Source organism: Macaca fascicularis, chromosome 11 (genome assembly GCF_037993035.2).
Source record: "Macaca fascicularis isolate 582-1 chromosome 11, T2T-MFA8v1.1".
Taxonomy (NCBI): domain Eukaryota; kingdom Metazoa; phylum Chordata; class Mammalia; order Primates; family Cercopithecidae; genus Macaca; species Macaca fascicularis.
Window position 1 is genome coordinate 7490567 of NC_088385.1, and position 14221 is coordinate 7504787.

The 14221-nt window shown below is 47.7% G+C and overlaps 1 protein-coding gene, 1 long non-coding RNA gene and 1 other non-coding gene across 29 annotated transcripts in view; 1 reads left to right on the forward strand and 2 right to left on the reverse strand.

Moving 5' to 3' along the window:
- The first annotated feature begins 25 nt into the window (after positions 1 to 25).
- LOC102144635 (uncharacterized) lies at positions 26 to 10602 on the forward strand. Of its 2 annotated transcripts, XR_012419923.1 has the most exons (5): positions 26 to 203; positions 1053 to 1176; positions 6105 to 6196; positions 9729 to 9776; positions 10007 to 10602. It is a non-coding gene; the product is annotated as an uncharacterized lncRNA (long non-coding RNA). The 2 variants fall into 2 exon arrangements; XR_012419922.1 differs by lacking the exon at positions 6105 to 6196.
- CHD4 (chromodomain helicase DNA binding protein 4) overlaps positions 1712 to 14221 on the reverse strand; it is a 38875-nt gene continuing 26365 nt past the window's right edge. For 10 of the 26 annotated variants that reach the window (XM_074006154.1, XM_074006152.1, XM_065523613.1 and 7 more), the window contains exons 29-40: positions 14030 to 14163; positions 13546 to 13690; positions 13051 to 13216; positions 12692 to 12789; positions 12438 to 12573; positions 10283 to 10354; positions 9863 to 10000; positions 9478 to 9586; positions 9241 to 9373; positions 4619 to 4817; positions 2498 to 2661; positions 1712 to 2322 (exon numbers count right to left, since the gene is read on the reverse strand). In XM_074006154.1, the coding sequence (XP_073862255.1) occupies positions 2305 to 2322; positions 2498 to 2661; positions 4619 to 4817; positions 9241 to 9373; positions 9478 to 9586; positions 9863 to 10000; positions 10283 to 10354; positions 12438 to 12573; positions 12692 to 12789; positions 13051 to 13216; positions 13546 to 13690; positions 14030 to 14163 (1512 nt within the window). In that variant the 3' untranslated portion in view covers positions 1712 to 2304. The remainder of the gene's footprint in view (positions 2323 to 2497; positions 2662 to 4618; positions 4818 to 9240; positions 9374 to 9477; positions 9587 to 9862; positions 10001 to 10282; positions 10355 to 12437; positions 12574 to 12691; positions 12790 to 13050; positions 13217 to 13545; positions 13691 to 14029; positions 14164 to 14221) is intronic. The other 16 variants (XM_074006157.1, XM_074006156.1, XM_045364596.2 and 13 more) reach the window with 3 other exon arrangements.
- Positions 12875 to 13011, reverse strand: LOC123567798 (small Cajal body-specific RNA 11). Its single transcript, XR_006690901.1, has one exon.

The following is a 14221-nucleotide window of genomic DNA, read 5'->3' on the forward strand; positions in this document are numbered from 1 at the left end:
GGACGCCGCACCCGGAACTTACGCTAGACCAGGGAACGCCAGCGGAGCCGGCGGCGGCGAGTAGGGGGAAATTCGAAGGAGCCGCGCAGCTTACACCCGCGGCGGGTGGAGGGAGCACTGTGACGAGAAACCGCTGAGCGTGACCGCCCTTCCCTCAAGGAGTTGGCTTTTAGCCTCACGGCCGGTTTCTGTTGGAAAAGCTGGTGCGTGAAAGCCGCACCCTCTCCTCGAACCAGGGCCCGACAGCGGGGCCCTCTTTCTGGCATCCACTGCCCTAGTCGAGCCACGAGATAACGGAATTCCAGGCTGGGCACCGTGGCTCACGCCTGTAATCCCAGCACTTTGGGAGGCTGAGGTGGGTGGATCACCTGAGGTCAGGAGTTCGAGACCAGCCGGGCCAACACGTTGAAACCCCGTCTCTACTAAAAACACAAAATTAGCTGGGCGTGGTGGCGGGCGCCTATAATCCCAGCTATTCGGGAGGCTGAGGCAGACAGAATTGCTTGAGCCCGGGAGGCAGAGGTTGCAGTGAGCCCAGATCGTGCCACTTCAGCCTGAGCAAGAGCGAAACTCCACCTCAAAAAACCCGACAAAAAACAGCCGGGCGCGGTGGATCACGCCTGTAATCCCAGCACTCTGGGAGGCCGAGGCCGGCGGATCACTAGGTCAAGAAATCGAGACCATCCTGGCCAACATGGTGAAACCTGTCAAAAATACAAAATAGCTGGGCGTGGTGGCGCACGCCTTTAGTGCCAGCTACTCGGGAAGCTGAGGCAGGAGAATCACTTGAACCTGGGAGGCAGAAGTTGCAGTGAGCTGAGATGGCGCCACTGTACCCCAGCCTGGCGACAGAGCAAGACTGCATCTCAAAAAAAAAAAATCATGGAATTCCATGCCACTCAACTCCTACTCCCAGCCCCCACCCCTTTTTAAAAAATCTTTTTATAGAGACGGGGTCTAGGGGGTGGGGTCTCACTATATTGCCAGGGCTGCTCTAGAACTCCTGGGCTTAATCGATCCTCCTGCCCCCAACCTTTGTGCTGAGATTACAGGCTGTGAGGCACCGTGCCCCAACCTCCCAGCACCTTCCTTGATGCTCACTCCTGCTCAGCCCCTCAGTTAAGGTGCCGCACTACACCTGGTCCGCAGGAGGCCTCGGCCGGAACTCGCTTTCAGGTGGGTCTACAATTAGTTGGGAAACAACGGGTTGCAACGCCGACCTGGTCTGGGACATGAAGAGGGGTGAACTACCAGGGTTTCAAGGTTGGAGGGCGTTAGGTCGGGTCTCCGAGGGCGTGGGGTTGAGGCTGGGTTATTCCACAAATTGCATCCCAATTTTGCACAACTGAGCAAGAAAACCCCCCTCAGCCTTCCTTGCAACTAACATTAAGGTAGTGGTTAGGTGTTAAAAACTGTTCCATGTACTTGACTGGTTTTACTTGACAACCGTATGAGGTATACATGAGAAACCTGCATCCCACAGAAGTTAAATTTGCTCAAGGCCATTGTGGTACTTGAGTTTTGCAGCCTCTCATTTTCCACAGGTGGAAGTCATCGCTGGCCAGGCACACACTGCACACCCACACAGAACCCAGTTCTTCAGTGGAGTATCAGGACACCACATAGCCCTTAATTTTCAACTATACAGGTGGCAGGCTCCTGCTGCACACACTCATCCACCTGCACCTACACCCACACTGAACCAGAGCACTAAAATACAAGGAAACTTTTATTTTCAATTTTCATCAAGAAATTTGCTGTGGTTTTTTATGCTTTTGGTTTTTTTTTTTTTTTTTTTTCCACTTTATTTCATTTAGCCGCTCAGTGGCTAGAGCCGCTGGGTTCCTGGTATTAAAAAGATGCCAACAGAGGTAGCTGTGTCTCGCCCAGGGGCCCAGCCCACTCTGAATACCCCCAAAAAAGGAGAAAAGAAAACACAAAATAAACCAACAAAATAAAACCAAAAGGAGGAAAAAATTCAGATCATTTTCTTCAAGCCTGGCAGGAACCCACAACAGTTTGTGTGTAACAGGCGTTACAGTGGGGAGAAGCCAGGGTCCAGAAGGCCAGCCCGCCAGCTCCTGCAGATGGCGCCGGCGCTACTGCTGCATGTCTCTCCTGCAGGAAGGGCACCACTGCCCCTCACTCCCTCCCCTCCCCCAGTGCGCTGGGGCTGTTCCTTTACAACATGGAAGATGGGCAGAAGGAAGGTGAGGGTCTCTCAGGCCCCCCAGGGAGAAGCTGGGACAAGAGAAAGTGAGGAAGGTCACTGCTCAGCGGTGGAGGTGTTATCAGTCTGCATCTTCACTGCTGCTGGGCTACCTAGAGAAGGAGACCCAAGGAGTCAGAATTCCAGATGATAGGAATCCACCCAATCTCAAGGGAATTCACTGACAGCCTACCCACCCAGTATGTAAAGCTAGGGACATACAACAAAGTTACAAGCTCCAGAATGGTTCTGCAGGAAGAGGTGGTGTCAAGAAGAAAATGGTCCTACCTGCTGTGGGGTAGGTTCGGGTGCCCGGTTTGCCAGGCGGCTGAGAATGTTACGCTCTGACATCTGTAACCTCACAGCAACTGGGGGAATTCGGGCAATGGTAGCTGGGAGTCGAGTCACATCGGCTTTCATGTCACTCAGCAGTTCTTCCAGCTGTTTCAGAACTGCAAAGGGAGAAAAAGAGGTGGTGAGCTGTGGTGGCCAAGACTGAGGTCCCTCTACCCTAGTGGACCAGCATCACTTCTCAGTGACCAAGTGACTGTGATGTGTTATCTTCTGTCACCTGACCTGACCTCCACCATGTTCAAATTCCTGCTCCTCATATTCCAGTTCCAACTGTTCATGATTTTGTGCTCTTAAAAGTCACCTAAACCTTCACTATCCCTTACTATTATTGTATTTCCTCTTCTTGAGAAGCTTATTCCTGTTTTTTCTCTTCTCTACCTTCAGAATCTGTCTCCCACCTCCATTATAACAGCATTCTTTTCCTTATTTCACCCTCCGCCTCCTCATAACCTTTTACTTTAATTAGAAACAAAACGCTGAAAGGGGTCTAGAATTTGAAGGGATCTTTTATCACCTGAAGTTACCTCTAAAGTATCCCAAATGACACTATATTATTCTGCTTTGCTTTCCATCTCAAGAACCTGAATATATTTAAAGTTAAAAGAGGTGGGGCCGGGCGTGGTGGCTCATGCCTGTAATCCCAGCACTTTGGGAGGCAGAGGCAGGTGGATCATCTGAGGTCAGGAGTTTGAGACCGGCCTGGCCAACATGGTGAAACCCCATCTCTACTAAAAATACAAAAAATTAGCCGGGCATGGTGGCGGGCGCCTGTAATCCCAGCAACTTAGGAAGCTGAGGCAGAAGAATCGCTTGAACCCGGGAGGCGGAGGTTGTGGTGAACTGAGATCACGCCATTGCACTCCACCCTGGGCAACAAGAGCAAAACTCCATCTCAAAAAACAAACAAACAAAAAAACAAAATTAGCAGGGCATGGTGGTGCATGCCTGTAATCCCAGCTACTCAGGAGGCTAAGGCAGGAGAATCGCTTGAACCTGGGAGGCAAAGGTTGCAGTGAGCCGAGATCACGCCACTGCACTCCAGCCTGGGCAACAGGAGCAAAACTCCGCCTCAAAAAAAAAAAAAAAAAAAAAAAAAAAAAAAAAAAAAGGTGGCCAGGGCGGGGCATGGTGGCTCACGCCTATAATGCCAGCACTTTGGGAGGCAGAGGCAGGTAGACCACTTGAAGTCAGTTTGAGACCAGCTTTGCCAACATGGTAAAACCCCATCTCTACTAAAAATACAAAAACTAGCCGCAAGTGGTGGCGCATGCCTATAGTTCCAGCTGCTCGGGAGGCTGAGGCAGGATAATTGCTTGAACCCAGGAGGCAGAGGCTGCAGTGGGCCAAGATCACGCCATTGCACTCCAGCCTGGGCAAGAGCTAGACTCCATCTCAAAAAGAAAAAAAAAAGGTGGCCGGGTACAGTGGCACATATTTGTAGTTCCAGCTACTCAGGAGGCTGAGGCAAGAGGATCACTTGAGTCCAGGAGTTCAAGACCCACCCGGGCAAAATGTTGAGAGCCCATCTCTTTTTTTTTTTTCCGGAGTCTCACTGTGTTGCCCAGGCTGATAGCCAGTGCAATGGCACGATCTTGGTTTACTGCAAACTCCACCTCCTGGTTTCAAGCGATTCTCTTGCCTCAGCCTCCTGAGCAGCTAGGATTACAGGCATGTGCCACATGCCCAGCTAATTTTGCTATTTTTAGTAGAGATGGGGTTTCACCATGTTGGCCAGGCTGGTCTCGAACTCCTAACCTCGTGATCCACCCACCTTGGCCTCCCAAAGTGCCGAGATTACAGACGTCAGCCACCGCGCCCAGCCAAGAGCCCACCTCTTAAAAAGAAAAAAGAAAAAAAAAAAAAAAAAAAGAGGCAAAGAACTACTGTCCTTGATTGCCTCTAACATATTAACTCCCCAAGGATGGCAAAGGTCCCTACCAACTCCTAAACTCTCAAAGGAGCTCTGAAAAAGGTTTGAAAACAAATATATGTACATTGGGATGCAGTTAGATGAGGGAGGAGGCCTAATCAGCAGGAGGCAGGGGAGCCACTGGCTACCTTTGTGCAGGACTGCATTGGCTGGCTTGTTTCCTGCCATTGACTCCTTGGACAGGTGCTGATGACTTTCCGCCAAACACTCCACCTCAGCAAAGCGGGTGTTGAGGGCCATGGAAGGGTGAGAAGGGTCTTCTGACATGTTCAAGTAAGCAGCCCGGCGCAGCTGTTCCTCAATCACCAGAGCTTGTTCTAAGAGCTGGACAAGGGATAAGAGGAAACGGGAGTTCGACTGATAACTCACTTTGCTTACTTCTGACTGGCCTCTCAGCTCACCTCTCATTGTTTCTGATAGTAATAAGAACCTATAAATAACTTCATGGACAGCTCATTCCCACACCCAAGCAGTTTAACTTTGGCTTGTATCTTTTTTCTTTCCCTTTTTCAATGTCCTCGTTTTTAAAACTCTTTACCCTTTAGATTCTCTTATACAAAAGCAATAAAAACTCAATTTAGAAAATAGAATATCAAAAATTAACAACAGATGATCCCACCTTCTAGAAATATATCCTGATGTTTTTCTTTTTAGGTTTTTTTGTGCATAGTTTTTTACATAACTGAGATCATACTATATACATATCCATATTATGTTTTCATTTAGTTACAGTTAAACATTTTCCTTTTTATCATCTACACTTTATCAACTACTCTTCAAAAACACGTTTTGGCTGGGCACAGTGGCTCACACCTGTAATCCCAGCACTTTGGGAGGCTGAGATGGGCAGATCACTTGAGGTCAGGAGTTCAAGACCAGCCTGGCCAACATGACAAAACCCCATCTCTACTAAACACACAAAAATTAGCAAGGTATGGTAGTGCACACCTGTAACTGCTGCTGCTCAAGAGGTTGAGGCAGAAGAATGCTTGAACCCGGGAGGCAAAGGTTGCAGTGAGCTGGGATCATGCCACTGCACTCCAGCCTGAATGACAGAGGGAAACTGTCTCAAAAAAACAGGGTTATTTTGCTATTTTAAAATATTTTTTTTATTTCCTCTTATCGCCATCTCACTTCCATTCCTCTGAAAAGCAACCTTTCTAATATAGTAATACTGTGGCTTTTTGTGTAGGTTTTTAAAGACTGTGTTGTTTCATATGTATGTTTCTAAGTTACAGAATGATGTTTTCTGTACCTATGCTTTTTTTCTCCCACTACATATTTTTTAAAAGGTACACTTATGTTGTATGCACATGAATTTTGTTGCTTCTGTTGTTTAATGCCCCATAATATGAATACATGTTTTACCTATGCATTCTCCTAATGCTGAACATTTAGGTTGCCTCTAGGCCCCCATCACCAAAAATCATACTGCAGAAACACTCATGCATATGTCACCTGATGGAGCTGTATTAAAGGTTCTTTGAAATATATCCCAAGAGGCAGAATGTTGGTTCTTAATTTATGAAAAGATTTTAATTACTTAAAAAATATATTCATAAAACCTATGACTCAACATATGAGATTTCTTATACGCTTCTCCTCTCCTAGTGTCAGCCAGCACTTCTATGCAGATGATTTGATGCTTCTCAAACATGTACCTTGAGCACTGGTTCTGATCCCGCTAGTGTATGGTGATGCGGGTAGGTAGTGGGAGGGGTGCTGATTTGTGAGAAATACCAAAAGACTTGTCTAAAATTCAGTATCATTCTTTTCTACAAACTGCTCGCTCTCTTCTTAAATGACAATTCACCTTTCTCAGTGACTCAGGCTCAAAATGTTATTTTCAGTCTCTTTCACTCTGTACCTCAAATCCAGTAAGTCAGAAGTTGGCGAGCTACAGTCTGTGGGCCAGCTCTGCCCCACCACCTGTTTTTATATGGCTGAAGAGCTAAGAATGGGTTTTACATTTTAAAATGGTTGGCAAAAAGTCAAAACAAGACTATTTCATGCCACTTAATGAGAATTATACAAAATTCAAATTGTAATATCCACAGATGAAATGCTGAAACACATCCTAACTTATTCGTTTATGTATCCCCTGTGGCTGCTTTCACACAACGAAGACGGAGTTAAGTATGTACAACAGAGACCACATGTCCCACAAAGCCTGAAGCCTATCTGGCCCTTTAATAGAAAAGGTTTGGTTGGGTGCAGTGGCTCACGCCTGTAATCCCAGCACTTTGGGAGGACAAGGCAGGCAGGTCACCTGAGGTCCAGAATTTGAGACCAGCCTGGCCAATATGGCAAAACCCCATCTCTACTAAAAACACAAAAATTAGCCAGGCATGGTGGTACATGCCTGTAATCCCACCTACTCAGGAGGCTGAGGTAGGAGAATTGGTTGAACCCGGGAGACGGAGGTTGCAAGTGAGCTGGGAGATGTCACCACTGCACTCCAGCCTGGGCAACAAAGCGAGACTGTCTCCAAAAAAAGGGGGTGGGTTTTATTAACCATTTTTGGTTTGCGGAAGAGTAAAAAGGTTTACTGACCCCTACAATAAGTCACTAAGTCCAGTAAATTCTTTGGTGTTTTGTTTCCTTTATCTTTACCCTTTTCATTTTCCACAACCAGCATCACAGCCCAGACCCTTAACACCTCATGATTATATGATAGTTTTATAATCTTATGAATGCTGTTTCCATTTCCCTTGGTCCTATCAAAACTCTGCTCACAAACTTTCAGTGGCTGCCCATTAACAACAGGGTAAAGTCCAAACTCTCTTATCTGGTGCCAAGAACCCACCTACTGACCTCTAGCTCTTCTACCTTTCTCTTTCCAACCTACCTCCCAACCATCACCCAACACAAATGTTTCCCTACAGCTCAACTGGGCTATTTGCTGTTTCCAGACATACTAAACTTTGCTGCCTCATGTCTTTGCCCAACCTAATCCCTTTGTTCAGATACTCTTCTGTTCCTACCAAAAAATCTCCATCGCATTCCTCAAAACTTTATTCCAACGCCATCTTCTCCATAAAGCCATTTGTGAGTTCCCTCCCTACTCCAATTCCTCTGGAGAACTTTTTTTTTTTTTTTTAAAGACAGGGTCTCGGATGACGCAGTGGCTCAGGCCTGTAATCTCAGCACTTTGGGAGGCCATGGCGGGCAGATCACGAGGTCAAGAGATCAAGACCATCCTGGCCAAATTGCTAAAACCCCGTCTCTACTAAAAATACAAAAATTAGAGGCTGAGGCAAGAGAATTACTTGAACCCAGGAAGCAGAGGTTGCAGTGAGCAGAGATCACACCACTGTACTCCAGCCTGGCAACACATCAAGACTCTGTCTCAAAAAAAAAAAAAAAAAAAAGCGTCTTACTCTAATGCCTAGGCTGGAGCGCAGTGGCACAATCTAGGCTCACTGCAGCCTCCCGAGTAGCTGGAACTACAGGTGCACACCACGAGAATTGGTGAATTTTTGTATTTTCTGTAGACGTGGCATTTTGCCATGTTGCCCAAGCTGGTCTCGAACTCCTGGACTCAAGCAATCAGTTCTTTTAAAATGCTGGGATTAGCCACTGTGTCTGCCTCTCTGAGACCTTTTTCTTTTCTCTTCCTTTTTGAGATGAGTCTCGCTCTGTTGCCAGACTGGAGTGCAGTGGTGGGATCTCGGCTCACTGCAACCTCCGCCTCCCGGGTTCAAGCAATTCTGGAGAACTTTCTTATGCCAATCAGCAATCTCTCTCCTGATATGCAGAATGGCATTCATTTGATTACACATGTGCTCCTACTTGAAACTGAAAGCTCCTTGAAAACAGATACCATACTTTGTCTCTTTATCCCTGGGCACATCATTGCTTAGTACATAATACTTGAAGGCTTATTAGTGTGCATTTCTTCCCCGATTATACTCAGCGTATGAGACAACAGACATGTCTTTTTCTTTTTCCTTTTTTTGAGACAGAGTCTCACTCTGTTGCACAGGCTGGAGTGCCATGGCACAATCTTAGCTCAATGAAATCTCCACCTCCCAGCTTCAAGCGATTCTCATGCATCATCCTCCCAAAGTGCTGGGATTACAGGCATGAACCACTGCGCCTGGCCCACACAGCTACTCTTCAGCCCAGAAAAAGATGCCAGGCACAGTGGCTCACGCCTGTAATCCCAGCAATCTGGGTGGCCAAGGCAGGTGGATCACTTGAGGTCAGGAGTTTGAGACCAGCCTAGCAACATGGTGAAACCCCATCTCTACTAAAAATACTAAAAACAGCTGGGTGTGGTGGCGGGCGCCTGTAATCCCAGCTACTCAGGAGGCTGAGGCAGGAGAATCACTTGAACCCAGGACACAGAGGTGGCAAGTGAGAAGAGACTGCATCATTGCATTCCACCCTGGATGACAGAGACTGTCTCAAAAAAAAAAAAAAAAAAAAAAACAGCAGCCCACTGACTGATAGATACAGCTCTACCTCTTCAGAGATGCAATTCAATCCCACCTCTGTATCTTTCCTGAATACTCTACAGTGTTCCCCAAACAAACCCCTCTGCACTAGTGTCGCTCATTGGACCATAGTCACCTACAGCTCATGTACAGTTAGTTAACTTTCAAGTCTGTGTGTCTTCAACCCTAATGTGTAAGTTACTTGGAACCAAAGCCTTCCATAGAATGAAGAAAGTGAGAACGGTGCACTGGATGGACAGACTCCCTCCGCACTTAAGCAATCAATATATTCCTCCCCAACCGCTCACCTTAAACCTTCGAGCTAGAAATTTATTCTTGATCTCTAAGAAATTGCCACGGTTCATTTCACCCTTGAAAGGCTCATTGAGGATGGCATAGCGTGGGTCATTCTGGATGTCTTGCCACCGGGCATAGCCATGGCTATTGGAAAAGTGCTCAGGAAAAACAAAACAAGAAAAGTAAAAACCTCAAACTAAGAGACCTTCAGAACCAAAAGCCTCAGTCCAGATTCAGGCAAAGGATACTTTATGATGCCGGCTAGCAGCCAGTAGTCATGCCGTCGATGCCAGATCTCGTAAGTCTTCTTGGTAACTGTGGCTGCCCGCTCTTCATTCTGCCAAAGGGAGTGCAACTCTGAGGAGGAATTTAGGGAAGGTGGGAGGGGGGGCGGGAAGCAAACATCTGTGAGAATTGAAAATGCTACTTATTCTTGTCCCCCACCATCCCCCATCCCTGGATCCATCTTTATATAATTTGCTTCTGGCTTTCTCCACAGAACCCAGGGGAGTACACTATCAGTTTGGCATTCCCTCATCGAACAGAGGTAAAGTCCCTGTACCACGGTTTCTGACAAGAACCCCAATTTCACATCCGATCCTTCTAACCCTGGTGGGCCCCTCATTTCCATACCAGTAAAACCACCATCTGCAATGTTGAACATGAAACGCTGTTTAATATTTTTCTTCTGTTTCTCATCATTCAGGTCCTTGGGGGTCTCTCCATTCTGAAGCATCACCTCTTTTTTCTCTTCTTCTTCTTTCTTCTCTTCTACAGAATATAAGGAAGAAAAATGTCGGTTCCAGCCAAAGCCCAGCACCCATCGCCCTTACCCAGAACACTGTATGCTACAAGAATCCATCCACCTCCACCCCTTCTCCACCTGGGTGTCTCTCAGACCCAGAAAATGGTGCCATCGGCCCACTGGGGACAGGTGCAGTCTTTTGGGATAAAATGGCTAGATGAGTGTGGACAGGGAGGCAGGGCAGATACAGTCCTTGCTTCCGGTTTTAGAGTTCTTCTAAACCACAATCAACTTCTCCAAACACCCACCTTTGTCTTCTACCACAATAGGGGTCAGATCTATTGCTGACTTTTCCTCCACCTTCTCTACATCAGCAGCACCTAGGGGAAGAAATGTTATTGAAAATATACCTAAAGGAAGAACATTCTCCTCTGTTACACACTATTATCCAACTGGATAGACCTACATCTAAATGTCTGCGATTACAGTAATGTCAGCTGGGCACAGTGGCTCATGCCTGTAATCCCAGCATTTTGGGAGACAGTAGCGGGCAGATCACTTGAGGTTAGGAGTTCAAGACCAGCATGGCCAACATGGGAAAACCCAATCTCTATTAAAAATACAAAAATTAGCCAGGTGTGGTGGCTCATGCCTGTAATCCCAGCACTTTGGGAGGCCAAGGTGGGTGGATCACCTGAGGTCAAGAGTTAGAAACCAGCCTGGCCAACATGGTGAAACCCCGTCTCTACTAAAAATACAAAAATTAGCCAGGCATGGTGGCTCACGCCTGTAATCCTAACACTTTGGGAGGCCGAGGTGGGTGGATCTCGAGGTCAGGAGTTTGTGACCAGCCTGGCCGACATGGTAAAACCCCGTCTCTACTAAAATACAAAAATTAGCCGGGCATGGTGGTGCGTGCTGTAATCCCAGCTACTCAGGAGGCTGAGGCAGGAGAATTGTTTGAACCCAGGAGGTGGAGGTTGCAGTGAGCCGAGATCATACCACTGCACTGCACATCAGCCTGGGCGACAGAGCAAGACTCCACCTCAAAAAAAAAAAAAAAAAAAAAAAGCCGGGCATGGTAACTACTCAGGAGACTGAGGCAGGAGAATCGCTTGAACCCAGGAGGTGGAGGTTGCAGTGAGCCAATATCGTGCCACTGCACTCCTGCCTGGGCGACAGAGTGAGACACCATCTCAATAAATAAATAAATAAATAAATAAATGATTAGCTGGGCATGGTTGTGGCATGCCTGTAATCCCAGTTACTCGGAGGCTGAGGCAGGAGAACCGCTTGAACCCGGGAGGCGCAAGTTGCAGTGAGCAGAGATTGTGCCACTGCACTCCCGCCTGGGTGACAGAGTGAGACTCCATCTCAAAAAAAAAAATAAAAAAAAATAAAGTCATAAGAGATAGGAAAACCTGCCACCTAAAATCAAGGGTGCAGGATTCTTCAGTGTATCGCTTCCTCCTGATATCTCTACAGCCCCAGTGAAAATTCATGAGTGACCATGGTTCACACAGGGATCTGTAGTGCCTAAAAATATGGACACCAGCCAGGCACAGTAGCTCACGCCTATAATCCCAGCACTTTGAGAGGGCAAGGCAGGTGGATCACCTGAGGTCAGGAGTTCGAGACCAGCCTGACCAATATGGAGAAACCCCCTCTATTAAAAAATACAAAATTAGCTAGGCATGGTGGCACATGCCTGTAATCCCAGCTACTCAGGAGGTTGAGGCAGGAGAATCGCTTGAACTCAGGAGGCAGAGGTTGCAGTGAGCCGAGATCGCGCCATTACACTCCAGCTTGGGCAACAAGAGTGAAACTCCTTTTTTTTTTTTTTTTTTTTTTGAGACGGAGTCTCACGCTGTTGCCCAGGCTGGAGTGCAGTGGAGCGATCTCGGCTCACTGCAAGCTCCGCCTCCCGGGTTCCCGCCATTCTCCTGCCTCAGCCTCCTGAGTAGCTGGGACTACAGGCGCCCGCCACCGCGCCCGGCTAATTTTTTGTATTTTTAGTAGAGACGGGGTTTCACTGTGGTCTCGATCTCCTGACCTTGTGATCCGCCCGCCTCGGCCTCCCAAAGTGCTGGGATTACAGGCTTGAGCCACCGCGCCCGGCCCAAACTCCTTTTTTTAAAAAAAAAAAAAGAAAAAAAGAAAAAAAAAGGCCAGGCACAGTGGCTCATGCCTGTAATCCTAACAATTTGGGAGGCCAAGGCGGGCGGATCACAAGGCCAGGAGATTGAGACCAGCCTGGCCAACATGGTGAAACCCTGTCTCTACTAAAAACACAAAAATTAGCTGGGCATGATGGCATATGCCTGTAATCCCAGCTACTCGGGAAGCTGAAGCAGGAGAATCGCTTGAACCTGGGAGGTGGAGGTTGCAGTAAGCCAAGATGGCGCCACAGCACGCCAGCCTGGCAAGAGTGCGAGACTGTCTCAAAAAAAAAAACGTGGATACCTTTACCTTTGGGCTCTGTCTCCATAGGTTCCTCTGTTCTCTCCTTCACCTCTGCCTTTTCCACTTTCTCCTCTCCCTCAGGGGGTTCAGCAACGACCTTTTCATCCTCTGAGGCAGGGGCAGGGGGCTGTGTACACTTCAAAGGAAAAAAAAACAAAAACAAAACAGATGAAGCAGACAGGCCAGCAACTACAAGGAAGACTGGACTTATACATTTGTCTTTAGTGTGGCATTCAGTCACCCCCATCTCTTACCTCAATGGCAGTCTCAGGGGCTACAGATTTAACCTCCTTTTCTCCTTCTATGCTCTCTTCTTCTTTGAGGCTATTTTCCTCTATTTTGATCCCATCTTCTGCATAACAATAAGAGACAATCAATTAGGAAGAAGGTCCTACATCAGAGAGAAGGTCATTTCTTCCCAGTTTGTCTCATCTTAAACTGTCCTCTCGTGCCTTTAAGAGCCAGCCCCATTCTTAGGACGGCCCTCCTAAACTGAGAGGGAAATTGCTGTGTGTCCTGCCAGACTACCCTGTTAGAACTGAGCACAGGGGAGCAGAAAAATAGGCCAGGACAAAAAGAGAGGGACAGAAAATGATAGGACAGGCAGACTTACCAGCAGGTGGGGCAGGTGCAGGAGTGTTGGGCTGCGTATCCCCTGGAGTGGAGGGTGTAGGAGTCTTTGGGGAGGGTGACCCTGGCTGGGACATTTTCTTGTTTTCCTCTACCTCAGCCAGTTCAGGCATGCTCCAGCGCCCATTAACATGTTCAAACTCCTGAACCTGTAGCAATGGGACAAGAAATTGAAGACCCAATTCCAGCTGCAGGCTCCTTTCCTATTGGCCCTCCAGTCTCCGCCTCCTGGGTTCAAGCAATTCTCCTGCCTCAGCCTCCTGAGTAGCTGGGATTACAGGTGCCCACCACCACACGCAGCTAATTTTTGTATTTTTAGTAGAGACGGGGTTTCACCATGTTGGCCAGGCTGGTCTCAAACTCCTGACCTCAAGTGATCCGCCCGCCTCGGCCTCCCAAAGTGCTGGGATTACAGGTGTGAGTCACTGCGCCTGGCCCCCTAGAAACTTTTAACAATGGCAAGTGGCTCAGGGCTCACCTTCTTGCGAATCAAAGACATAACACCAATTCTAGTAAGGACATGCTGGCGAGACAGGCCTTCTCGAGGGACACCATCAGCAAAGGTCTCAGCCCCATCTGCCCCCGGCTCACATAAATGCCGCATAAAGAGAGAGACATATGCCCTGTGTAAAGAAGTAGAGAAATGAGTTAAACAAGGATCATGCTGACTCTTAAGATTCTTTTTCCATCCCTTCATGAGGCATTATCACAGGCAGTAACTATGGCTCCACCTTGAGGTAAAGCCCACCACTGCACTGGAAGGCTGATCTCCAGACCCCACAAGAAGACCCAGGTTCTCTTCCAGGGAAGCTAGGAACACATTACTAACAGCTTCACCTGCCAACTTCAACAGAGGAAACAGCCCACTTCCCTGCACGGCTGGGCCTAGAACCATGGAATGACCAGCTAGATAGCAGAAGAAGCCCTTGCTCTAGATCAGTCCACGCCAGCCCTCAACTCACTTGAACTCTTTCTCTGATTTGCCTCGCAGATCTCTTACAAGCCACTGGGTAGTAAAAGCATCCTGCGGTGGCATACCATATCGCATAATTGCGTTAAGAAAGGCTTTTCGCTGACGAGCATTAAAACCAAGTACCTAGGGGAAGAAGAAACCCAGGTGAGAGGGAGCAGGTCGCACTCCACCAAAGATCCAA